Below are 27,714 nucleotides of genomic sequence, written 5' to 3'. Positions count from 1 at the left end.
GGCTGCATCGGGGATCGAGATAGGGATGCCCCCTCTCCCCACTGTTGTTCGCGTTAGCCATAGAGCTGCTGGCGATTGCACTGAGAGCTTCAAGGGGCTGGAAGGGGCTGGTCTGGGGGGTAGGGGAACACAGAGTCTCGCTTTATGCAGACGACCTGCTCCTGTATGTATCGGACCCAGCAGAGGAGATGGGCGAAATCATTAGGATTCTGGGGGAATTTGGCCGGTTTTCGGGGTACAAAGTAAATATGGGAAAAGTTAGATGTTTGCGGTACAGGTGAGGGGACAGGAGAGACGACTGGGGGAACTGCCGTTTAGAGTGGTAGGGGGAAGCTTTCGGTATTTAGGCATCCAAGTGGTGCGGGAATGGGAACGGTTGCACAAACTAAATATGGCCCGACTAGTAGACCAAATGAAGGACGATTTCCGTGATGTGTTATTTACTCTGGGGTAACACAGGCTGTAACTGGATGCAGCTATAACCAAAAGATACTCCAGACCTTGAAGTTAGTTCAATATGATTTATTGAACCAGTAGCACAGTTAGCACAGTTCACTATGAGTTCGACTCTCTGCTAACCTAAGTGTGGTTACTCTGTCTGACTGAACCAGACTAGCTCTTAGCCACGTGCTGGAGGTGTGATACTGTACATACACCCTGACTCACTCTGTAGATGTTCATCAGTGGAAAGAGGTGGAGTGTGAGTGCATCGTGCCTTCTATAGTGAGATACTACCCCTGACTGTCCTGCCTGCTCATTTGTCATGTCCTGTTCTCTGTGTTCATTAGCTGCCTGTCTGTGCCTGTCTGTACATCATTATCTGCATGTCTGCATATCATGACATCTCCCCTTTTTAAAAATGTTTTGTTGGCACATTGGAACGTACTTACATGTGGTGGCATATATTAACATATTTACAAGCGGTGGCATATGTGAACGTATTTACATGTGAAGACAGCTGTCTAATGTGAGAAAACAGAACATAGCAAACAAAACAAATGTTCATAAGTCCAGTCTCTGGGGCTTGCGTCTGACCGCCGGAGAGGTGGTGGCGGGGACGACGGCGCCTTGGCAGGCGGAATGGAAGCCTGACTGGTGGCCTCGTAGTTCGAGGTATCAGGAGGTGGCAAAAAAACGGACGGAAACGGAGAAGAAAGCGGTTGCGGGCAGGCAATTTTGGCAACTGTGATGTACGATCAATGACCACTGAAGCGAAGTTGTAGTCCAACTGAAGGCTTTAATAAGCTGGATGTTTCCCCCAGCAGCTCAGGTACAGAATGAAGGCTGCTAGGGCGGCAGGGGCTCTTATACCCGCCGAGTAGGGCGGAGCTACCATACAGCTTGACCAATAGGAAGCATACAATTTCTACCAATGGTGTTCCAGCATTACCAGGTACCGTAATACCTCTACTACCACACACTGCCTGTCTGTTTCGTCGCACAACAGAACCATCAGCCATACGTACAACATACGAGCGGTGCGCAGCCTGTCGAACAACAACTGCTGGAGCAGACCAGCCACCATCCGGTATCTTGATCCTGACAGTGCCTGCCGGGGATAACACGGGCAAATCGGTGGCATGAGCATCATAGCCCTGCTTTTGCAGGTTTCGGAGCTGCTGCACCTTCTGCAGCACCGGGAGGTGATCCAGGTTGGGCAAGTGTATGGCTGGAAGTGTCATCCGCAGGTCCCTGTTCATCAGGAGTTGAGCCGGCGACATGCCAGTGGACAGTCAGGTCATCCTGTACGCAAGCAGTGCGAGGTAGATATCAGAAGCAGAATCCGCGGCCTTGCAGATGAGCTGTTTCACCCCTTTTTCAACCTTCCCATTGGACTGCGGATAGTGTGGGCTGGAAGTGACGTGTTTGAAATGCTATGACTTGGCAAACATAGACCACTCGTGGCTGTTGAAGCACGGGCCAGTGTCACTCATGACAGTGAGTGGGATACCATGCCGGGAGAATGTCTCCTTACAGGTTTTGATGACGGTCCAAGATGTGAGGTCTGAGAGCTTCACGACTCCAGGGTAATTGGAGAAATAGCCAATAATCAACACGTAGTCATGACCATTTGCACAAAAGACGTCGATGCCAACCTTGGACCACGGGGAGATCTCGATTTTATGATGCAGGAGCTTCTCCTTGCTCTGCGCTGGCTGGAAGCGTTGACAGGTCGCACAGTTGTGGACCATGTTTGAGATGTCCTGGCTAATACCGGGCCAGTAGACAGCCTACCTGGCTCTGCGTCTGCACTTCACAACGCCCAGGTGTCCCTCATGGATTTGGCGGAGCACCAAGCTCTGGAGACTGAGTGGAATGACAATCCGGTCAAGCTTGAGGAGGTTACCATCAACCACCATCAGGCCATCCTTTACATTGTAAAATTGAGGGCACTAGCCTTTCTGCCAGCCATTGGCGAGGTGGTGCATGACACGCTGCAAGAGGGGGTCTTTGGCTGTCTCCTCGCGGATACGAACCACTTTCTCATCAGACACTGGGAGGGTGCTAGCACACAGCTGCACCTGTGATTCAATCTGCCGGATGATTTCCAGTGGTTCACTAGGCAATGTGATGGAGCGGGACAATGCATCAGCGATGATGGGCTCCTTGCCATCACTAAGTCAAAGTCGTACCTTCTGAGTTTGAGGAGGATGCGCTGCAACCGAGGCGTCATGTCGTTCAGGTCCTTGTGGATAATGTGGACCAGAGGCCTATGATCTGTCTCGACAGTGAATGTCGGCAGGCTGTAGACATAGTCGTGAAACTTGAGAATGCCAGTGAGAGGACCCAGGCAATCTTTCTCTATTTGCGCATACCTTGTTTCGGTGGGCGTCATGGCCCTCGATGAGTAGGCTACCGGTCCCCAGGATGAAGTGTCCTCGCGTTGAAGCAGCACCGCACTGATGCCATCCTGGCTCGCATCTGTCAAGTTCTTCATCTCTCTGTCTGGGTCCAAAAATGCTAAGATGGGTGCAGTGATGAGCTTGGCTTTCAGCTCCAACCAGTCTGCCTGATGTGCTGCCTTCCACTCAAAGGCAGTGGACTTTTTCACCAGATTTCGTAGTACCGTGATGTGTGAGGCCAGGTTTGGGATGAACTTGCCCAGAAAATTGACCATGCCTAGGAAGCGCAACACCGCCTTCTTGTCTTCCGGGACCTTCATGCCTTTGATGGCCTTGACCTTGTCTGTGTCCGGGCGCACGCCCTGCTGAGAGGTCTGGACACCTAGGAACTTGAGTGTCGACATGCCATAGCAACATTTGGACCTGTTCAGCTTCAGGCCATTGGCATGGACACGGCGGAATAACTGCTGGAGACAGGAATCATGCTCTTCAGGGGTCGTGAACCATATGATGGTGTCGTCCACGTACACACGAACCCCTTCAATGCCTTCCATCATCTGCTCCATGATGCAATGGAAGATCTCCGATGCCGAGACAATGCCAAATGGCATGCGATTGTAGCAGTATCTGCCAAACGGTGTGTTGAGGGTGCAGAGCCTTCTGCTGGACTCATCCAGCTGGATTTGCCAAAATCCATGTGACGCATCTAACTTGGTGAAAAAATGTGCGTGTGCCATCTCACTGGTGAGTTCCTCCCACTTTGGGATGGGGTAGTGTTCACGCATGATATTCTTATTGAGATCCTTGGGATCAATGCAGATGCGCAGGTCTCCCAAAGGCTTTCTAACACATACCATCGAGCTGACCCAGTCAGTCGGTTCGGTTACCTTGGAAATGATGCCCTGTTGCTGAAGATCCTTGAGCTGTGCCTTCAGGCGCTCCCTCAGCAGAGCCGGGACCCGGCATGGTGCGTGGACCACTGGCTTGGCATCAGGTCGTAGCAGAATCTTGTATCGATATGGCAGCGTGCCCATCCCATTGAACACGTCCGGATACTGAGCGAGGATGTCGTCAATGCCGGCCTGAAGATCCACATTGGAGGATGTCATTGTGTAAACCCGCTGCACGAGGTTCAGCTGCTTGCAGGCATCCGCGCCAAGTCGGGATGCCCTATCTGGCTTGACAATTTCAAAATGTAGCCGTGCATGGGTGCTCTGGTTGGAGACGAGTAGATGGCAGGATCCCAGTGCCGAGATGTCATTTCCGTTGTAGTCCAGGAGCCTGCAGGCTGCAGGAAGGACCTTGGGGGGCTTCTTGATGCATTTGAAATCTGCCTGTGAGAGGAGGTTGGCAGAAGCACCTGTGCCCAGCTTAAACTGGATGGAGCAGTGGTTGACCTGCATCACCTCGCGCCATTCGTCTGCAGAATCCACAGCGAGGATGGATTGAAGTTGTGGTGAGTTGGATGTGGCATATTCACATTTGGTAATGATGCCCACACAGTAGGCGGAGTCCAGGCATTCTTCCTCTGGATCCGTTGTGCTGCCAGGATCAGAATCCTGTGATCGTTGTTGCACACTCTGAATGCGCCGTCCTCGGAATTGGAAGCACTGGCCCCTGACTGGTGGTGCAGACCTGCACAAGGCTGCACAGTGTCCAGGCTTCCTACAGTTTAAACATCGCCTGCCTCTTGCAGGGCAGTGTTTCTTTAAGTGGGCGTTGCCGCAGTTCGAGCACGTCATGATGTCGACGTCCTGATGCTCCGCCCGTCGTTGCACATGCGCAGTGCGGGTGTCGGCCACTTCGTTGTCCCGTTCGCATCGTGCATGCATGGGGTTCCGGGAAAAGCGCGCAAAATGGCCGCTTTCATCAATGCTGAGGTGCTTCATCCGGGAGATGGCCTGCACACTCTCTGCCTCGTGGGAGGCAAGTTTCACATTTTCAGCCGAATTTTACTGGGCATAGCGATTTTTGGCGTGCTCATGCACTGTGCATGTTTCAATCGCGACTGGCAGGGTCATATGCTTGATTTTCAGTAGCTGCTCTCTCAGAGGATCCAAGTGAACTCCAAAAACGATTTGGTCTCTGATCATGGAGTCAGCAATATCACTAAAGTTGCAGGACAGCGTGAGCAGACGGAGGTTAGTTAAGAATGAGTTGAAAGATTCATCTTTACCTTGTAGACACTGTTTGAATATGTAGCGCTCGAAGATTTCATTGGTGTCCACTTCATAGTGACTGTCAAACTTGTCCAGGATGGTCTGAAACTTTGTCTTGGCCTGGCCTTCGGTGAAGTGAAAAGAGTTGAAGAGTTTGATGGCTTGATCACCTGCTATTGAGAGGAGAAGCGCGATCTTCCTTGCATCAGATGCACCCACAAGGTCTGAAGCTTCGATGTTCAGCAGAAACATTTGCTTGAATGTCCGCCAGTTGGCACTGAGATTGCCGGAGATCCTGAGCTGGTGAGGAGCCTGAATCTTCTCCATGGTGCCGGGATGTATTCGCTGGCGGAACGGACTGAGGTAAACCACCTAGATTAAGCAGTCTCCTGGTAGCATGTCGTGTTATGTACTCTGGGATAACACAGGCTGCAACTGGATGCAGCTTTAGCCAAAAGATACTCCAGACCTTGAAGTTAGTTCAATCTGATTTATTGAACCAGTAGCACAGTTCTCTGTGAGTTCGACTCTCTGCTAACCTAATTGTGGCTACTCTGTCTGACTGGACCAGACTAGCTCTGAGCCACGTGCTGGAGGTGTGATACTGTACATATACCCTGACTCACTCTGTAGATGTTCATCAGTGGAAAGAGGCGGAGTGTGAGTGCCTCGTGCTTTTTATAATGAGATACCACCCCTGAGTATCCTGCCTGCTCACTGGTCATGTCCTGTTCTCTGTGTTCATTAGCTGCCTGTCTGTGCCTGTCTGTATATCATTACCTGCATGTCTGCATATCACGACTCCCGTTGTCCTCCCGAGATTCTTGTTTGTGTTTCAGTGTCTCCCCATCTTTATCCCGCGGTCCATTTTTAAACGGGTCAACAAAGTGATCACCGGCTTTGTATGGGCGGGCAAGACCCCGCGCGTTAAGGGGGGGATGCTTGAGCGGAGCCGGGGAGAGGGCGGGCTGGCATTGCCAAACTTCAGTAACTGCTATTGGGCGGCGAATATAGCCATGATCAGGAAGTGGGTGGTGGGGGGGAGGGTCGGCATGGGTGCGTATGGAGGCGGCTTCATGCAAGGGCACCAGTTTGGGGTCATTGATAACGGCGCCTTTGCCGTTCCTGTCGACACGGTACTCCAACAGCCCCGTTGTGGTGGCGGCCCTGAGAGCCATGGGGCAATCGAGGAGACATGTGGGAGCAGAGGGGGCATCGGTCTGGTCCCCAATTTGTAATAATCACCGGTTTGCCCCGGGAAGGCTGGATGGAGGGTTCCTGAGTTGGCAGAGAGCAGGGATTGAGAGGATGGGGGATATGTTTATAGAGGGGAGCTTTCCTAGCCTGAGGGAGCTGGAGGAGAAATTTGGATTGGCGAGGGGAAACAATTTAGGCACCTACAGGTGCGGGACTTCCTACGTAGGCAGGTTTCAACCTTCCTGCTCCTACCACCAAGGGGGATAGAGGACAGGGTAGTTTCCAGAGTGTGGGTGGGAGAAGGGAAGGTCTCTGACATGTATAAGGAACTCATGGGGTCAGAGGATACGCAGACTGAGGAGCTGAAGCGCAAGTGGGAGTAGGAGTTGGGAGGAGAGATAGAGGATGGTCACTGTGTGGAGGCGTTGAGTAGAGTCAACGCATCCACAACATGTGCCAGGTTCAGCCTGATATAATTGAAGGTCGTTCACTGGGCTCACACTGACAGTGGGCCGGGTGAGCAGGCTCTTTGGGGTAGAAGATAGGTGTGCAAAGTGTGCAGGAGGACCCGCGAACCATGTCCACATGTTCTGGACATGTCCAAAGCTTAGGGGATTCTGGCAGGGGTTTGCGGACATCATGTTCACGGTGTTAAAAACAAGGGTGGCAACCGAGCCCAGAGATGTCGATTTACGGGCTGTCGGAAGATCCGGATATCCAGGAGGAGAAAGAGGCAGACGTTCTGGTCTTTGCTTCCCCGGAGACGGATATTATTAGCTTGGAGGGACTCAAAGCCCCCGAAGTCGGAGTCCTGGCTATCAGACATGGCTCGCTTTCTCCGTTTGGAGAAAATCAAGTTCGCCTTGAGAGGGTCAGTGTTAGGGTTCACCCGGAGGTGGCAACCGTTTGTCGACTTCTTTGCGGGAAATTAATGGTCAGCAGAAGGGGGGTGGTTAGTTTAGCTTAGAGTAGGGGGTTAATAAAGGTGGGACCTGTAAGGGAGGAAGCAGGCTTTTGCACTATGTGTATAGATTCATGTACATTGTTTATTTGTTGTTGTAAAACCAAAAATACCTCAATAAAGTGTTTATTTTTTAAAAAATGAATTCATTGTTATTGAGAATGTATGAGGTGTATTTTGAAACAGGAAAACCTCAAGAAAGATAGTCCTTTCCCATTTGGCATTGGGTAGAAGGCAGCCTCCACAGATGTACAGAAAAGCATCACGATGAATACCTAGGGCGGGATTGTCTGACCCCGGGTCCGGGTCGGAGAATAGCAGGGCCGGGCGTGATTCACGCAACGCTGCCCCGACGCCGGTCCACCGATTTGCCGTGTGGTCGGCACGCCGCCGGTCGGGGGCCGCTCTACCCAACACCCCCGGCGATTCTCCGCGCTGGATGGGCCAAGTGGCCGCCGAGATAGCCCAAATCCTGCCGACGCCGTTCAAATGTGGTCTTCCCCGGCGGGACCTCGGCGTCCATCCTGCGGGGGTCGGCCAGTTGGGGGGGAGGGGGCATCCGACCCCGGGGGTGGGGGGCCTCCACCGTGGCCTTGCCCGCGATCGGGGCCTACCGATCGGCGGGCCGTCTTCTCCTGGTGGGGGACTCTTTTACTCTGTGCTGGCCCCTGTAGCTCTACGCCATGTTGTGTCGGGGCCGGCGGGGAGAAGGAAGCTAGCGCGCATGTGTGAGTTCGCGACGGCCACAGCACGCATGCGCAGACCAGCGGCGCCCGTTTGACGCCGGTGTCGGCGGCTGGAGCTGCGTGAGTCGCTCCAGTGCCGTGCTGGCCCCCTGCAGGGCTCAGGATCGCTGCTCATGGGGGCCTGTTGACGCCGTCATAAAATGCGACGGCGTTTACGACGGCGTCAACACTTAGCCACAGGATCAGAGAATCCTGCCCCTAATTCTTTGCATTACAAATTGATCCATGCATCCCCACAGGCTGCACTGGGGTGGAAATTAGGACAAACAATTCCTGTTCAGTTTAGATCAGAACAAAAAGAACATGTGTACTGGGAGAATACAGGGAGCATGAATTAATGAAGCAATTTTACGTGCATGCCCAATTTCCCCGGACCCAATTACATTGAACTATTTTTTAAATATTATGTAGGATTAACATCATTTGAAGAATGGTAGGAAATCTATTTTACTTTCATGATTAGGCTGAATGGAAGATAACTTTGAAAACAGATTACAAATACAGTATTAAACATTGCTAAACATGCCAGTCAGACTGGAAAATTTGACAACAAAGTGCTTGACCGCCAAGTGGAGAACCGATGGGAATTCCTCACTACCTCTCTTGGTAAAGGCCCACTGGTGTTAAGTGACTAACGTGGACCATCCCCTTGGATTAAAATCCCAGCGGTGGAAATCCCACCCTCCCCTCCCCACCTACCAACCCCCGGCTGCCAACCTATCAGAGGCTGACAGCTCCTCATTGCTCTCAGTACCACTGGAAGCAGTGGTAGCTGTTGGTAATGCAGCCATCAGAGCCTCAAGATTGACAGGGGACCCCAGGCAAGGCAGGATGGGGAGTGCAGAGAGGAAGGGGGTTGAAAAAAAGGGCAGGTGGTGCCTTTTGAATGATGGACCTCCTGGGAGCCTGCAAGAAAGCCCAATAGGGTTTTGCTATTCCGGCTCCCTTCAGGGCGGGTCCCCTGCCCGCCACTGGTTGAAGACCAGCAGCAATGGGATGAGACTCCAAATTGGCCACTTAAAGGCCTCAGTTAACCTCCCTAGCGGGAAGGCCAGCCCGCTCTGAACTTAATCAGATGGAGGCAGGAAGGCGACAGGATCTCCAGCTCATGCCCTCCCACCCAATTAAATACCCCCAATCCCCCATTTCAAAAGGAGTTACCAAATGCAGCAAGACCTGGACAATATCCAGGCTTGGGTTTGGATTTGGATTTGGATTGGTTTGTTGTCACGTGTACCAAGGTACAGTGAAAAGTATTGTTCTGCATGCAGCTCAAACCGATCATTCCGATCATGGGGCTGGCTTAGCACACTGGGCTAAATAGCTGGCTTTTAAAGCAGACCAAGGCAGGCCAGCAGCACGGTTCAATTCCTGTACCAGCCTCCCCGAACAGGCGCCGGAATGTGGCGACTAGGGGCTTTTCACAGTAACTTCATTGAAGCCTACTTGGGATAATAAGCGATTTTCATTTTCATTTTTCATTTCATTTCATTCCGTACATGAGAAGAAAATACATAACAAGGCAAACATAAGTACACAATGTAAATACATAGACACAGGCATTGGGTGAAGCATACAGGAATGTAGTAGTACTCAGTAGAGAAGATGTTTGAAGAGTTCAGATCAGTCCATAAAAGGGTCATTTAGGAGTCTGGTAACTGCGGGGAAGGAGCTGTTTTTGAATCTGTTAGTGCGTGTTCTCAGATATTTGTATCTCCTGTCCGATGGAAGAAGTTGGAAGAGTGAGTAAGCTGGGTGGGAGGTGTCTTTGATTATGCTTCCCGCTTTCCCAAGGCAGTGGGAGGTGTAGACAGAGTCAATGGATGGGAGGCAAGTGGCAAATTACATTTGTGCCACACAAATGCCAGGGGGGAAGACGATGGGGTTTGTAAAGGGAAGGCATATGTCAGCGAATGTTAGGCGCTTATTTAATGTGATAATGATGACCCCGGAGGGACAGGAGGTGGAGGTGGCGGTTGCTATGGATAGGGAGAAGGCCTTTGATCAGGTAGAATGGGAATATCTGTCGGAAGTACTGGGATGGTTCGGGCAGTGGTTTGTGGATTTGGTCCGGTTGTCATATAGGCGAGTGTAAGGACGAATCGGATGAGTTCAGGTATTTTGGAGTGCTTCATGGGACAAGACAGGGATGCCCATTCTCCCTGTTGCTTTTTGCCTTGGAGATAGAGGGTCAAGGAGATGGAAAGGGATAGTGTGGGGCGGGGATGGAGCACAGGGTTTCGCTATATGCAGACGATCTGTTGCTTTACATTTCGGACCCACTGGGAGGCATCGGGGGGGATCATGAACATCTTAGAGGAATTCTGCCGGTTTTCCGGATATAAGTTAAACATGGGGAAGAATGAGGATTTCCCGATCCAGGCAAGGGGACAGGTGAGGAGGCTGGGCGAGCTACCATTTAAATTGGTGGGAACGAACTTTAGGTACTTGGGCATCCAGGTGGCATGGGGATGGGAACAACTACATCAATTAAATCTGCCGTGGTTGGTAGAGCAGGTGAAGGGGGAATTTAAGAGATGGGATGTGCTTCCGCTGTCACTGGCGGGATGGGTGCAGACCATAAAAATGGCGGTGCTTCCAAGGTTTTTATTTGTTTTTCAGAGCCTTCCGATTTTTAATCCAAAGGCCTTTTTTAGGAAAATTAATGCCTTGATTTCGAGGTTTGTGTGGGCGAGGAATTTCCCATGGGTGAAGAAAGTGCTGCTGGAACGGGGACATTGGGGGGCAGGCTGACCTTGACAACTATTACCGGGCAGCTAATATAGCCATGGTTAGGAAGTGTATAATGGAGGAGGGGTCGGTGTGGGAGCAGATGGAGGCAGCCTCTTGTAAAGACACTAGTTTAGAGGCACTGTAGATGGCGCCTCTGCCGTTCTCGTCGACCAGGTACTCCACGAGCCCGGTGGTGGTGGCAGCATTCAGATTGTGGGGACAATGAGGGCAGCACCTGAGGTTGGAAATGCCTCAGTCTGGGCACTGATTTGTGAGAGTCATAGATTTGCCCGGGGGGGGAGGGGGTGGTGGTGGATGCAGCATTCCGGATGTGCCGATGGGCGGTCATTTGATCAGTTTGGGGACCATTCGTGGAGGGTAGCTTTTCGAGCTTAGAGGAGTTGGAAGAGGAATATGAGCTGCCCAGCGGAATGGGTTTCGGTACTTACAGGTACGGACTTTATCAGGAAGCAGGTTCTGTCCTTTCCCTACCTGTCGCACCCGGGATTGCAGGACAGGGTGGTGTCGCAATCAGGGGTTGGCGAGGATAGGGTGTTGGAGATTTACAAGGAATTAATGGATTGGGAGGGAGCCGCGCGATGCGAGAAGTTAAACGGAAGTGGGAGGAAGAGCTGGGCAGGGAGGTGGTGGCTTGGTTATGGGAGGAGGCTCTGAGGAGAGTGAATGCATTCTCTTCATGTGCTAGACTTAGCCTTATTCAAATCAAAGTAGTTCATAGCGCACATATGACGGTGGCCACAATGAGCAGGTTCTTTGAGTGGGTGAAGGATAGGTGTGGGCAGTACATGGGAAGGTCCGCGAACCATGTCCATATAGAACATACAACATAGAACAGTACAGCACATTATAGATCCTTAGGCCCACGATGTTGTGCCGACCATTTATCCTAATCTAAGATCAACCTCACCTACACCCCTTCAATTTACTGCTGTCCATGTGCCTGTCCAAGAGTCGCTTAAATGTCCCTAATGACTCTGACTCCTGGACCTCTGCTGGCAGTGCATTCCATGCACATACCACTCTCTGTGTAAAGAACCTACCTATAACATCTCCCCTATACCTTCCTCCAATCACCTTAAAATTATATACATAAGACCATAAGACAAGGAGTAGAATTAGGCCACTTGGCCCATCGAGTCTGCTCCGCCATTCAATCACGGCTGATATTTTTCTCATCCCCATTCTCCTGCCTTCTCCCCATAACCCCTGATCCCGTTATTGATCAAAAACCAATCTATCTCTGTTTCAAAGACATTCAGTAATTTGGCCTCCACAGCCTTCTGCGGCAAAGAGTTCCACAGATTCACCATCCTCTGGCTGAAGAAATTCCTCCTCATCTCTGTTTTAAAGGGATGTCCCTTTAGTCTGAGATTGTGTCCTCTGCTTCTAGTTTTTCCTACAAGTGGAAACATTCTCTCCACGTCCACTCTGTCCAGGGCACGGAGTATCCTGTAAGTTTCAATAAGATCCCTCCTCATCGTCCTGAACTCCTACGAGTACAGACCCAGAGTCCTCAACCGTTCCTCATACGACAGGCTCTTCATTCCAGGGATCATTCTTATGAATATCCTCTGGACCCTTTCCAAGGCCAGCACATCCTTCTTTAGATAAGGGGCCCAAAACTGCTCACAGTACTCAAAATGGGGTGTGACCAGAGCCTTATATAGCCTCAGAAGTACATCCCTGGTCTTGCATTCTAGCCCTCTCGACATGAATGTTAACATTGCATTTGCCTTCCTAACTGCCGACTGAACCTGCACGTTAACCTTAAGAGAATCGTGAACAAGGACTCCCAAGTCCCTTTGTGCTTCTGATTTCCTAAGCATCTTCCCATTAAGAAAATAGTCTATGCCTCCATTTCTCCTTCCAAAGTGCATAACCTCAAACTTTTCCACATCGTATTCCCACCTGCCACTTCTTTGCCCATTCTCCTAGCCTGTCCAAGTCCTATTGAAGCCTGCCTGCTTCGTCAATACTACCTGCCCCTCTACAGATCTTTGTATCATCTGCAAACTTACCAACCGTGCCTTCAGTTCCTTCCTCCAGATCATTAGTGTATATTGTGAAAAATTGTGTCCCCAGCACCGACCCCTGAGGTACATCACTAGTCACCGGCTGCCATCCTGAAAAAGATCCCTTTTTCCCCACTCTTTGCCTTCTGCCAGTCAGCCAATCCTCTATCCATGCCAGGATCTTACCCTGAACACCATGGGCTGTTAACTTATTTGACAGTCTCCTATGCGCCACCTTGTCAAAGGCCTTCTGGAAATCTAAATAAATCACATCCACTGGTTCTCTTTGTCTAACTTCCTTGTTACCTCCTCAAAACTCTATCAGATTTGTCAGACATGACCTCCCCTTGATGAAGCCGTGCTTCCCCTCGTGACAGCCACGAGAATGGCAGGGAGGGTGTGGAAGTGGGGTATTATTTATTTGTTATGAGATTTCCTGTTTGTTCTCGTTTTGGTTATATATATATGCCTTAATAAATATATATATTTTTAAATTAATAGAATTTCAGAGAATTTAACTTGGGCTAATTAACCATTATAATCATACAAAAGACCATGGAAAACTTAAATCTTGTTCAGTCTGGAGTAACTGAGGTTTTAGTGGCATTGTAACTTACAATTACTGCTAAACAGCTTCTCTGTTCCCTGAAAAGATTTTCACAAGTATGAAGTCCCATTCCCTCAGAAAAAAATTAGTAAATCAGACATTTAAAAAGATAGGTTTTGTAATTCTCTCTTTCATGACTTTCCCTTAAACCCATGTGTGTATTTCAATCTTTGTTTTGCTCCCTGAATAGTGTTTTAAATATAAATCATATTTCCTGTATTTTTCTTCCTGCTGGTTTGTTTGTGGCCATTCTTCAGAGTAACTTACGAATGCCTGCCCTATTCAGTCACCCTGAATCCCCTGTAGAGGGTGCCGAATTCAAACAAATGCTGAACTCTCCACAGACAAAACAGATGAAAGGTTTTGGGCAACTGTATTCGAGCTAAATGACAAATGCTGCTTGTTCTCTGCCAAGGCAAGATCTGGGCCACTGGTTTTGAAATAATTGTTGTTTGGAATTAACCTGTTTTGTACCTAACGGATCAATAATGATGACTCAAAATACAATCAAGGTTTCTTTTAAACTAATCTACATTTACTCTGTTAAATGTATCCCCGTTTTTAATGCTATACAGAGAAGCTATGAAAAGCAGTAATATTGATAGGCTGTGCCTGTACACAAATGAAATATGTAAAAAAAACTTTTCACTTGCTGCTACTGTTAGTTTCTTAATTAATTTATGTATTTATTTGGCAGGAGAATGTGTCCCTTGCTGACATTCTGTCTTTACGAGATAGCTGCCTCACTGAACAGGATATCTGGGCAGCCTGCCTAGAATGTTGCCATTCAATGAAGAGCATCTCCCACACTCCACTCTTTCATACTCTCTGTATCACCCCAGATACATTGGCTTTCAATGCTAATGGCAATGTTTGCTTCATGGAGCAGCTGAGTGGTAAGTACTGTGTGCTCTTCAAAAACTTTTCCTGCACAAATAACATGGGCTTTAGTGAATGTCGCATGATGCAATGTATAACTTCTGCGGTTACAGTGTCTCAAATCCGGCTATCTGAAAACTGGCGGTGTCTGAAATGCAGACATTTTTTTAAGCTGCCATCACTTGTTTGTCTCTCCTCACCCACATCTTTGGTCTCAGTGTATGACATGGAAGTCCCTTTGGAGCTGCTCCTACTCCACTGCCACCAACCCTTCACTAAAGAAACCCTATTTGCATGCACAGAGCTTCTGCCAAGCTTCTGACAAAGCATCACTGACTGAACTGAAGTAGCTCCAAAATTCCTGGCTTATCTTGCAGCATTGTCTCTCCTTCTTCCAAAGCCGCTCGTTGAAATCCTCACTTGAAAAAACATACCCTCAACACTCCACATGCCCGATCCAATCCGACCCGAACTGGCAAGATCCAAAATTAGGCTCAGACTCAGTCCCAAGGTTGCCTGTTTTGAGATATTGCATCTGTAATACCAATGTTTCCTTTCTTCAAACTCTACTATTATTTTCATTTTCTAACTAAGAAAAAACCCAGACATAAATATGTTTTTCTTTGCACTTCGGACCTGAACCGTTCCTTAAAGGATTGGCAGTGAGAAGAATTAGCAGTAGTAATACAATAAAATCAATGTCAAAAATGGTAACCAGAAGCAAGAATGTGATTTTAATGGCTTAATTGTATTTCCTTTCTATCTACTACATCAATCTTTAGTAGAGAATATATGGTTTGTTTTCTTTCAATGAGACATTGGGCGAGATACTCCGTTTGGGAGACAGATGTTCTCCCGCCGGAGGGAAATTGCAATCAATTTACGTTCCCGTTGGGAGCGCAGATCAGGAAGCAATTCACTATCCTTCGCCATGCATAAATTTGCATGCCGAGGATTGCGAGGAATTTCCAACGGAATCCCGCTATTGCCATTTTCTGCAGGCGGTCCGATAGCGAGGTCCCGTGGCTGGCAAACACCACTCCCCCTCTCGCTTCGCAAATCACCACAAACCCTCCCCCCAGATCGCAATTCAGACCCCCACCCCTGGATTTTCTGGGTTCCCCCCTTCCCCCAAGTACTCGACCTGCACCCCACCCCCCGAGACCCCTTACATAAAGGGACACCACAGAGACCCCGTAAATAATGAGACTACCCACAGACCCGCCAGAAAAGAGAAACCTGTCAGGAAGCCCCCTAGAAAAGAGACCCCTGTTGGGATGCCCCCCAGAAAAGAGACCTGATGGGTTTCTCTTTTCCGGGGTGGGGGGGGGGGGGGGGGGGAAGTGGGGGGGAGCTTCCTGAGAAAAGTCTCTTTTCCGGGGAACTTCCTGCCGGGTTTCTCTTTACTGGGTGATTCCTGACTAGGGTCGCTTTTCTGGTGGGTCTGGGGAGGGTCTCTTTGGCATGATTTAACAGAAATGGAACAGAGTCCTGTATCGGGCGCATTTAGCCGGGCATTATACCTGGTGTTGGCATCGCTGAGAACGACCCCGCTATTAAACAGGACTTGGCGAGGAATACCCCACTGAGGCAGCACTTAGTCTCATTTTCTGCACCGATGAGCTCTGCTCACCAGTTCAGGAAGAGATTGATCTCTAGATCCCCTTTCACGGCCTCTGGAGCTGCCCCTCCAAAGTCGCCACTCACCAAATAAGGGTCATTGAGTCCCCCGCACCCTACCTCGTAAGGGCAGGGCACCCCCGAGTCTGATCCTTGGCACGCGCATGATGCCACCTGGAACTATGACACTGCCAGCTTGGCACCCTAGCAGTGCACCTGCCAGCCTGACAGTGCCACCTGGGCACCATGGCATTTCCAGGGTGGCACCTGGGTGGCACTGGCAGGGTGCCTGGGTGGCACATCAAGATGCCATTCTGGCAGTGCCATGGTGCTCATGTGGCATCTGGGGGGCCAGTGTACCACCCTGCCCAGACCCCAATCGTGCAGGGGCCCTGGATCGCCTGGGAGACCCCTGCTCAAGTGCCTGATCCACGTTTGTGGAAATCAGTGCTAAACGGTGTCCGCTCGGGGTCTCCAAGGAGAGGCCGTTCAATCCCGGGCACTGGGTAGATCTGACACAGACATATTTAAGTGAGTCTTACTACTCACTTGAATATGTAAATCTGGATCCCGACCTCAATGGGCAGGATCCAGAACGCTATGTCTCACCCAGGTGTTGTTAGATCTCGCTTGTTAGAACTCACGAGGCATACGTGGCCGGTCTATTGGCCTCGTCGTGTCCCAAGTCTGGCGCATCAAGGGCGATAGATTGCGTCCTTTATTTAGATAGTCTGGGGGCAGTCGCTTTATATCAGGTGTTTTGGGAGGGGCGGGGTGGACAGGTCTGACATTGTAGGGGGGAAGGTGGCCCTTGGATGGACTTTGGCTGCAACTTCCTTAAGGAGTTACCCCATTGACCCACTACAAGGTCCACCACAAGGTTACGCTGGGAGATTCCTATAGTAAATCCCGCCCACGGGATTCCCGACCCAGAGGACCAGAGAATCACGAGGGCCCCGAGAATATGGTGCCGACCCGCAAAATGTTCACACCCCGCTGGAATGGGATGTGAACCACAATCGCTAGTGAGGGGCTGGTGCATCGGAAAGGGCACCAATTCCGTTTTCATGGTGCCCGATTCTCCGTCACATCGGGAACCCTGCTACTGGCAGCGAGCAGCGGAGAATCCGCCCCATTCATTTTTTTAAAATATAAATTTAGAGTACCCAATTAGTTTTTTCCAATTAAGGGACAATTTAGCATGTCCAATCCACCTACCCTGCACGTCTTGGGTTGTGGGAGCGAAACCCACGCAACACGGGGAGAATGTGCAAACTCCACACGGACAGTGACCCAGAGCCTGGATCGAACCTGGGACCTCGGCGCTGTGAGGCTGCAGGGCTAACCCGCTGTGCCACCGTGCTGCCCCTCGCCCCATTCATTTTGGTTGGTTGTTGATGAAGTGAATCTAAATCTGTGAACTGCATCCATTTGTTTACAAAGTGCAGTGGGTGCACTAATGCCAGAGGGATCGGGGCTCTGACTTAGAACATTGGTTATTGGATAGGGCAAACCTTCCATCTTCATTGGGTTGTTATTGAAGATGGGTCAGTAAAGGGAAAAATCTAAAGTGTGGTTACATTTTAATGTGCTCAGTTAAACATTGAAATTATTATATTTAACAGGATAGAGAATAAATGCTGGCCTAGCCAGTGAAACCCACGTCCTGCTAATGTCTTTTTTTTACTACTTTCCTCCTGTATTACCTCAAACTTAAATATTGTGATTAAAGTTCTTTAGAAACAGTGGGATGATTTTAACGTAATTATTCCTGCGGGCTTGGGTGCAGGTGGGGATTTATGTCATATGAAAATATGAGTGCATTGGGAAGCCGCCTCCAGCTGGCTTCTACATTAACCATACTGCATTAGGCTGCATGCAAGCAACCTCCTCTGGAGAGACAGGCTGTGAATTTCAATGTTAATCACTCAATTACAGCATTAGTAACATGGCTTTTGCTATTTAACTGTGGATTTCCCAGTCTTCCTTGAACTCATCAGTGAAAGCAAGGCAAGAAGACAGTGGTAATTGTGGAAGCTGAAGACATGACAGGGAAATATACCAAAAATTATTGTTCTGTCATGGCTACTCTCTTGCCTGTTTATAAGCTTTGTTGATGGTGGATATGAGGGGAGGTTGAAACCAAAGAGAAAATGCTGGAAAATCTCAGCAGGTCTGGCAGCAGCTGTAGGGAGAGAAAAGAGCTAATGTTATGAGTCCAGATGATCCTTTGTCAATGAGGGGAGGTTACTTTGACAACTTTAAAGGTGCCTTTTACACTTTGGAGACATCTCGGGCTGGATTCTCTCAGCCCGGGGCTGGGCCGGAGAATCCCTGCGACCGGCGCGAATCACGCCATGCTGCACGACGCAGAGCGGAGAATCGGCGCCACTGGCGCTGGCGTGGTTGTCGCGGCGCCGGTCGGGGGCCGCTCTACGCGACCGGCCTGCCGATTCTCGGCCCAGGATGGGCTGAGGGGCCGTCTTAAAAAAGCCGAGTCCCGCCGACGCCGTCCACACCTGCTCTCAGCCGGCGGGAACTCAGCGTGGAAGGGTCGGGGGGCGGCCTGTGGGAGGGAGGGGGGGTCCGACCCCTGAGGGGGGCGGGGGAGGGGGGGGCTTCCAATGTGGCCTGGCCCGCGATCAGAGCCCACCGATCATCGGGCTGGCCTCTCTGGCTGGTGGCCTCCTTTCTTCTGCGCCAGCCCCTGTAGACCTGCGCCATATTGCGTCGAGACCGGAGCGTTGAAGGAAGCCACTGCACATGCACGGATCCCGCGGCGCCCATTAGATGCCGGGATCAGCAGCTGGAGTGGCGTGAACTGCTCCAGTGCTGTGCTGATCCTGAGGCCGTGTTGACGCCGTCGAGAAACGGGAAGGCGTTTCCGACGGCGTCAACACTTGGCCTCGGGATTATAGAATGTAATCTGCACTTTGGAGCTCTGACCTATCAGAGCAGCATGTGTGTCGCTTATGCTGTGGTATTTTACACTTCGGATGAGTAGCAAGGTGACCTGCAGAAGGAGCTGGAGTAACCCACTGCCTGCTGCTCCGAAGGAGAGTGACGGTCAGCAGAGAGGTGCAGCTCACAGAAGGCCATTCCAACACACCCTACAAGTTAGAGGACAAGCATTTTCGGCCTGTCAGCGCACCAAGATCTCAGGAAGTTTGGGACTTAATTAGGTGTGGCAGGTTTTTGGAGAATACTGGAACAAGACCTACTGCCAAGTGGATGTGGTGACCGTGCTTTTTTTACCAGAGCTGTTAAAGTCACCACTAATTTCAACTTATTTGCCTCTGGATCCTTACAGGATTATGCTGGAGACATTTGCAGGATCTCACACAGTCAGTGATCCACAAATGAAAGAGACAGGTGACTGTTGGCTTGTTTGCCAGACCTGACAGTGATGTACACTTTTCTTGCTCTGATACCAGTCTGAATAAGTTGACATTCAGCTTTGCAACTCTAGTTGTCTTCTCTCTGGTGCAGGGCATCATTAACATGTGGTAATTTAGGTACCATACATCGCGCAGGAGTGTTCAACAGTTACGGGCTTCCACTTCATCAATGTGCAGCTGGTATGTAATGTTAAAAAGATGTTTGTTCAGGTGTGTGGAAGATTTCCAGACAATTACTTCTATCCTGCGGCATTCCACCCTCCCTCATCTCTCTGCAACCCAAAGCATACTTACTGGCCGTCTGTTCAGTAACAAAGGATATCCAACTAAAACATGGCTAATGACACCCATGAGGAAGCCAACTACTGAAGCCAAGGACCAATACAACAAAAGTCAAATGATGACCAAATATATATTTAAACAAACCATTGGCAAGCTGTAGATGCTACGCTTATGCATCTTCTCCCCCCCTTCCCCGCCACCATAACACTAACACAAAACAGTCATGCAAATAACCAAGCATTCCTTTCAAAGCCCCACATTGCCCAGCACCAATTTATGTCTTCCCATTCATCACAATTGGAAAGGTTGCTTTCCAGGCAGAAAATGGTTCAAAAATAAAACTGAAACATAATAATTTAACATCATATAACATATCCCTGTGCAACTACAAATCTTGAACTCTTTGTCTTCCTATCTCTTCAATATGCAGACTGCATAGATCCATGCTCTGGTTATTGAGGTGCTCTTGGCTGATATGCTTTTGGTATTGAAGCCTGTGAGGGGGTTGAAGAGGAGATACAGATTTTACAGACGAACATAAATAGACTACGAGATTGCACCAAAATTTGGCAGATGGAGTTTAATGTGGATAAGTGTGAGGTTATTATCCATTTTGGCCGAAAGAATCAGCAGGCAAATTAATATCTAAATGGAAAGCAGATTCAAAATGCATCTGGGCAGAGGAATCTAGGTGCCTTTGTTCATTAATCGCAGAAAGTCTATATGCAGATACAAAATGTAATAAGAGAGGCATATGGAATGTTAGTGTTTATTGCCAAAGGACTGGAGTATAAAAGTAGAGAAGTATTGTTGCAATTATATCGGGTGTTGGTGAGACCACATCTGGAGCATTGTGTCCAGTTTTGGTCCCCTTATTTGAGGAAGGATGTGGTGGCATTGGAGGCAGTTCAGAAGAGATTCACCAGATTGATTCTGAGGATGAAGGGGTTGATGTAAACAGTTTGGGCTTATACTCGCTGGAGTTTAGAAGGATGAGAGGGGATCTGATCGAGGTATATAAAATACTAAAAGGGCTTGACAAATTAAATTTAGACCAAATGTTCCCCTAGTGGTGCAATCTAGAACAAGTGGTCACAGATATACATTGAGAGGCGGTAGATTTAAAACTGAGATCAGAGGGCACTACTTCCCGCAGAGGGTGGTGAGTTTGTGGTACTCACTGTTCCATAGTGCAGTGGAATGTGAATCATTAAATGGTTTCAAAAGGGAGATTTAAAGAAATGGGTTAAAGGGATATGGCGAACAGGTAGGGAGGTGGATTTGAGACCAGGAAGAATGAAATGAAATGAAATGAAAAGAGAGCAGCTATGATCTGATTGAATGGCAGAGCAGGCTCAAAGGGCTGAATTGCCCACTTCTGCTCCTAATTCTTATGTTTCTAGACCCTGTGGGAGGTCCCGTGGGAGATTAAAGACATAAATTGGAATTGCCAAGATAAGAATGTTTTAAGTGAACATTATGCACATGGGCAGCACGGTAGCATTGTGGATAGCACAATTGCTTCACAGCTCCAGGGTTCCAGGTTCGATTCCGGCTTGGGTCACTGTCTGTGCGGAGTCTGCACATCCTTCCCGTGTGTGCGTGGGTTTCCTCCGGGTGCTCCGGTTTCCTCCCACAGTCCAAAGATGTGCAGGTTAGGTGGATTGGTCATGATAAATTGCCCTTAGTGTCCAAAATTGCCCTTAGTGTTGGGTGGGGTTACTGGGTTATGGGGATAGGGTGGAGGTGTGGACCTTGTGTAGGGTGCTCTTTCCAAGAGCCGGTGCAGACTCAATGGGCTGAATGGTCTCCTTCTGCACTGTAAATTCTATGATAATCTATGATCATGGGCGAAATTCGCCCCCAACGGCGCGATGTCCGCCGACTGGCGCCAAAGACGTCGCCAATCAGACGGGCATCACGCCGGCCCAAAGGTGCGGAATGCTCCGCATCTTTGGCGGCCTAGCCCCAACATTGAGGGGCTAGGCCGACGCCGGAGGGACTTCCGCCCCGCCAGCTGGCGGAAATGGCGTTTGTTGCCCTGCCAGCTGGCGCGGAAATGCAGCGCATGCGCGGGAGCGTCAGCGGCCGCTGACAGTTTCCCGGCGCATGCGCAGGAGCGTCAGCGGCCGCTGAAAGTTTCCCGCGCATGAGCAGTGGGGAGAGTCTCTTCCGCCTCTTCCACGGTGGAGGCCGTGGCGAAGGCGGAAGGGAAAGAGTGCCCCCGCGGCACCGGCCCGCCCGCGGATCGGTGGGCCCCGATCGCAGGCCAGGCCACCGTGGGGGCACCCCCCGGGGCCAGATCGCCCCGCGCCCCCCCCCAGGACCCCGGAGCCCGCCCACGCCGCCTGGTCCCGCCGGTAAATACCAGGTTTGATTTACGTCGGCAGGACAGGCAATTTCTGGGCGGGACTTTGGCCCATCCGGGCCGGAGAATTGAACGGGGCGTCCCGCCAACCGGCGTGGCCCGATTCCCGCCCCCGCCCAATCTCCGGTACCGGAGACTTCGGCAGGGGCGGGGGCGGGATTCACGGCGGCCAACGGCCATTCTCCGACCCGGCGGGGGGGGTCGGAGAATGACGCCCCGTATTTCACTCACTGTCGACATCAACTTAACGCAAATGAATGTTGTATGTCATGTGACTACAATTTAATTCTGTACTAGGCAACTGGGAAGTCCCCACCTCCGGCAGCCAGTCACACTGAGACTCCCCCAGTTCTCTGCCTCCCCCTTGTATTCGTCGTCTGTAAGGAGAGAAAGAAGAGACCAATGAATGAGCGTAATGGCATGTGTTAAATGGGTGGTGAACTTTTGTTGGGGGTGAATATGAGGGAGAGGCAAGACATTGCATTAGGATGAGAGTGAGTGTTAGTGGTGGATGAACAGATGGCAATATGAAAAGTACATAGACAGAGAGCACACCTGTAAGTTACATTTATGTGAGGGGTGATGTACCTAACTAGGCTTGAGAAGGCAAATGAGGGGATTGGAGTGATGAGCAAATCAGGATTTGCCACTGTGCTCAGCTTTTCTGCCTTGCTAAGTCCATTAAATCACTTGTGGCATTGAATCCACAATCGTGACACCACAGTCCTGCTGCTGACCTCGTGCACATACCATAGAAAGGTTTCTTTGTTTCACAGGCAGTCTCCTTCCTCCCATCAGTAAAAATAGTGGGTGGGATTCTCCGACCCCGCACGTGACGCCGGTCCGCCGATTCTCCGGCGGCCGGAGAATCAGCGCCAATGGCACCGGCGCAGCGCCGGTCGGGAGGCGCTCAACGCGGCACACCCGCCGATTCTCCCCGCGCAATGGGCCAAGTGCCCGCCGTGTTCGGCTGAGTCCTGCCGGCGTCGTTCTCGTGTGGTCCTACCCGTCGGGACCTCAGCGTTCATGCTGCGGGGGCAGCCTGGTGGGGCGAGCGGGGATCCGACTCCGGGGGGGCCTCCACGGTGGCCTGGCCCGCAATCGGGGCCTACCGATCGGCGGGCGGGCTTATCCTGGTGTGGGCCTATGTTCCTGCGTGCCGGCCCACTGTAGGTCTCCGCCATGTTGCGTTGGGGCTGGCGCTGAGAAGGCAACCCATGCGCATGCGCGAACTCGTGCCGGCCGTGGCGTGCATGCGCGAACTCGCGCTGGCCGTGAACTTGTGCCGGCCGTGGCGTGCATGCGCGAACTCGCGCTGGCCGTGAACTCGTGCCGGCCGTGGCGTGCATGCGCGAACTCGCGCCAGCCGTGCTGATGTCCGTATCGGCATTTGGAGCAGAGTGAGGCGCAGTGCTGTGCGGCGCAGGAACACTGATCCTAGGGACCGGATGACGCCGTCGTAAAACGTTCTGGCGTTTACGCCGGCGTCAACACTTAGCCCCAGGATTGGAGAATCCCGCCCAGTATCTCCAAGCGGGGCCTTTATAGCAGCACTAAAATGAGGCACAGCCTTTGAAAGTCTGGTCACCATTGTGTTAGCTCAGTCTGTGTACTGCTAAATTTAAGCACCACTCAAATGTTATGTCCTTTTAAATACTGGAGTTAAAATTCTCCATGACACCTGCTCATGTTAATAGATTGGGAAACCCAGAAATGATATGGCAATGTCGTGGCAGGGTTAAAAAAAATACACTGACAGGTGGGCTGCAATAACCTTCAGGTTTCTTGCATGCGACTTACAAGCCCCTGCTCCCAGTGTATCACAAAGCTAAAATCTAACCCATTACCTTTCTTTAAAAACTGAATATATAAATTATTTCAGACACAGGGTAAAGTAAATATGTGCAACATAAAAGCATTGCAAATAAAAATCTGAAGTCTATTTATATGCTCCTGTGCCAATGGACCTTCCCCTGTTTTCATTCCAAATGGAGGTGTAAAGCAGAAAAGAAAATGGTAAATGACTCATTTAAATATTTTTGCATTCAATCTGGAGCTCTAATCTCGGGCGTCATTCTCCGACCCCCCAGCGGGTCGGAGAATGGCCGTTGGCCGCCGTGAATCCCGCCCCCGCCCCCGCCGAAGTCTCCGAAGGGAGAAAAGTCGGCGGGGCGTTAATGGCGCCGCTGCCGCGGAGAATGTCACGGGCCTGCGCAAGGCAGCCGATTTTCGGCCTGCCGATATTCTCCCTACCGGATGGGCCGAAGTCCCGTCGACGTGATGACCGTTCACGTCGACGTCAATCAAACCTCCTTTTCATCGGCGTGACCCGGTGCTCCAGGCTCACGCCGACCAGCGAGGAGGTGAGTGACGGCCTGGGGGGTTGGCTCTGGGCAGGAAATGCGTGGCCGCAGACTGATTGCCTGAGGAGAGGTGTGTCTCGGCTTGTGTGTGTGTGCGGCGGGGGGGGGGGGGGTGGTTAGAGTAGGCTGGGCTCCGGGGGAGTGCCGGGAGGGGGTCCGTGCCGGGGTGGAGGTTGGGGGTTGTGGAGGGGGTCCGTGCCGGGGTGGAGGTTGGGGAGGGGGTCCGTGCCGGGGTGGAGGTTGGGGAGGGGGTCCGTGCCGGGGTGGAGGTTGGGGGTTGGGGAGGGGGTCCGTGCTGGGGTGGAGGTTGGGGGTTGGGGAGGGGTTCCGTGCCGGGGTGGAGGTTGGGGGTTGGGGAGGGGGTCCGTGCCGGGGTGGAGGTTGGGGGTTGGGGAGGGGGTCCGTGCCGGGGTGGAGGTTGGGGAGGGGGTCCGTGCCGGGGTGGAGGTTGGGGGTTGGGGAGGGGGTCCGTGCCGGGGTGGAGGTTGGGGGTTGTGGAGGGGGTCCGTGCCGGGGTGGAGGTTGGGGGTTGGGGAGGGGGTCCGTGCCGGGGTGGAGGTTGGGGGTTGTGGAGGGGGTCCGTGCCGGGGTGGAGGTTGGGGGTTGGGGAGGGGGTCCGTGCCGGGGTGGAGGTTGGGGAGGGGGTCCGTGCCGGGGTGGAGGTTGGGGGTTGTGGAGGGGGTCCGTGCCGGGGTGGAGGTTGGGGGTTGGGGAGGGGGTCCGTGCCGGGGTGGAGGTTGGGGGTTGTGGAGGGGGTCCGTGCCGGGGTGGAGGTTGGGGGTTGGGGAGGGGGTCCGTGCCGGGGTGGAGGTTGGGGAGGGGGTCCGTGCCGGGGTGGAGGTTGGGGGTTGGGGAGGGGGTCCGTGCCGGGGTGGGTGATGGGAGGGCAAATGAGTTGGTCCACCTGGCCAGGTGCCAGCCTCCAACAGTTGGACCCATGCGGTCCATGCCACCTGGCTGGGGGGAGGAGGGGATATGGGCAATGATGACATGTCGTCGTTCCCCTCCCCCCCACCAGGTCGTCATGTTTTCAGATCATCCAGCGATGTTGGCCGCCGTGGTGGCAGCCGCTCATGTCTATGTTGCCCTGGATGAGGAGGAGGAGGAGGAGGAGGAGGAGGAGGAGCGTGCCAGAGAGGCGGCGCAGGCTGCCGCAGAGGGGCAGGCGGCAGCCGCCCAGGCTGGAGGGACACCTGACCGACAGGACGAGGAGGGGGAGGAGGACGTCGCGGCCCCACGGCAACGGAGGCACCCGAGGGCGCCCCGTGTGTACCGGCCCCGGCAGTCATACCAGGACCTCACGGACCGGGAATGCAGGAGGAGACTCCGGATGAGCCGGGAAACCGTGGCACACATCTGCCACCTGCTGGCACACCTGTCACCGCGTGGCACTGGCGGGGGACACCCTCTCCCCGTGTCCGTCAAGGTTACGGTGGCCCTGAACTTTTATGCAACGGGGTCATTCCAGGCACCGAGTGGGGACCTGTCTGGCATATCGCAGACATCGGTGCATCGGTGCATCCGGGCAGTGACAGATGCCCTTTATGCCATGGCGCACCGCTACATCCGCTTCCCCGTGGACCGGGCCAGCCAAGATGCCCGGGCCGTGGGCTTCTCTGCCATTGCCGGGTTCCCCATGGTCCAGGGCGCGATCGATGGGATGCACGTCGCCGTGCGGCCACCTGCAGATAACAGGGCCGTGTTCACTAATAGGAAGGGGACCTATTCGATGAACGTACAGGTGGTCTGCGACCACCGCATGATGATCCTGCACGTCTGCGCCCGTTACCCAGGCAGTGTACACGACTCATTCGTGTTGTCGCGGTCATCCATCCCCGGCATGTACGAGGGACGCCATCCCCGGCTGAGGGGCTGGTTGCTGGGCGACAGGGGCTACCCATTGCGATCGTGGCTGATGACGCCTATACGGAGGCCACGCAATGAGGCGGAGAACCGCTACAATGATGCCCATGTAGCGACAAGGGGAGTGATCGAGAGGTGCTTTGGCGTGCTGAAGATGCGTTTCAGGTGCCTGGACCTCTCTGGGGGCGCCCTCCAGTATCGGTCAGATAGGGTCGGCCGCATCATTGTGGTGTGCTGCGTCCTGCACAACATAGCCCAGCAGAGGGGCGATGTGCCGCAGGCAGAGGAGGGCGGAGTGGAGGAGCAGCAGGAAGAGGCCCAGTCCTCCCCAGATGAGGGGGATGGGGGCAATGGTCAGGGCAGACGGGGTAGACACAGACGGGTGGCTGTCCACCGTTACCGGCTGGCCCAGCGGGCACGGGACAGACTGATAGACGCCCGCTTCACTGACTAGATGGGCGTGGGAATCGGGTAGTATGGCCACAGACCGCACACCATGACAACAGCCGACCACCCACACCCCCCACCCATCCATCCACCCAGCACCATCACCCCCCTCCCCAACCCCACACACCCCACCCGCATGCACACCACCCCCCCACTCCCAATTGCCGATCCACCGGCGGCACAACGGGCCGGGCTCACCCAGTTGCGGGTGGACGCGTGTCTATCGCAGGCCATGGAGAATGATGACAGCCCGCCTCCGATGAGCTCCTGGCTCTACATCGTTGGACTATGTCTGACCCATGGCCACAGTACCACCATCCACCCGGACCATCCCTGCATGCGGCTGTGACACTGCAGCGCACGGTCCCGTCCTCTGCCCGGGGGATGTTGATGGCGGCCCAGGGGGAAGGGGGCAGACTCACCTGGGGCTGAGGTAAGACCACCCCTCACACACACACTTGCGCTCAACGTACATGACACCCCCGCACACTTTGGACAGAGCACAAAGGCAGCTTCGGTAGGTGTAACATTGACTTTAATAACCAAAGGAGTTCATGCACGTGCCCTAGCCCCTAAAACTCATCTGTGCCCTGCACCCGTGCCAACTTACTCAGTGTCTAATTGTTTGGCCTTACGGGCCCTTTGACTACGTCTACGTGGTTCCCCAGACGGTACAGCAGAACTGGAGGTGGACTCCTGTGATTCCTGCCCTCTGACACTGGATCCCTTTGGCGGCCGTTTCCTGGGGCGTCCTGGCCTAGATGTGCCAGGCTGCGGCCCGGGCGACTGGGATGGCGAGCTGCCAGCCTGTCCTGCCCGTTGCCCACCCGATGCACCTGGGACGGAAGGGGGGGAGTCCGAGGTGTCGCGGTGTACCGGGACCTCCCCTACAGAGGGAGCCGGGACGGACCACACCACCTCCTCCTCCCTCGGGGTGCCCGATGGCCCCCAGGCCTCTACATGGGTGGGGGATGCGAACGGACTGGCCATCCGACGCGCCCCCGACATCTGGCGCTGCCAGTCCTGGAGGCCCGTGCTGGTATCGACAGGGGTCTGCAGGTTTGCAGCCATGGAGCCCAGGGGGTTGTCGAACCCTGTCTGCGACAGTGCGACGCCAGCTCGCACATGGCCACTGGCGCCGATGCCCTCAGCGATGGCCTGCTGAGACTGGGCCATGGCCTGCAGAGACTGGGCCATGGCCTGCAGAGACTGGGC

The 27,714-nt window shown here is 52.5% G+C and overlaps 1 protein-coding gene across 1 annotated transcript in view; it reads left to right on the top strand.

The window, feature by feature from the left end:
• The window catches only part of kndc1 (kinase non-catalytic C-lobe domain containing 1), a 268,776-nt gene that overhangs the window by 37,609 nt on the left and 203,453 nt on the right, over positions 1-27,714 (top strand). The window contains exon 2 of the mRNA XM_072479132.1: positions 13,977-14,175. Coding sequence (XP_072335233.1) covers positions 13,977-14,175 — 199 coding nt within the window. The remainder of the gene's footprint in view (positions 1-13,976; positions 14,176-27,714) is intronic.

The sequence above is a fragment of the Scyliorhinus torazame genome, chromosome 16 (genome assembly GCF_047496885.1).
Source record: "Scyliorhinus torazame isolate Kashiwa2021f chromosome 16, sScyTor2.1, whole genome shotgun sequence".
NCBI lineage: Eukaryota > Metazoa > Chordata > Chondrichthyes > Carcharhiniformes > Scyliorhinidae > Scyliorhinus > Scyliorhinus torazame.
The sequence above is the reverse complement of the archived record's forward strand: the minus strand, read 5'-3'. Positions and strand labels throughout refer to the sequence as shown.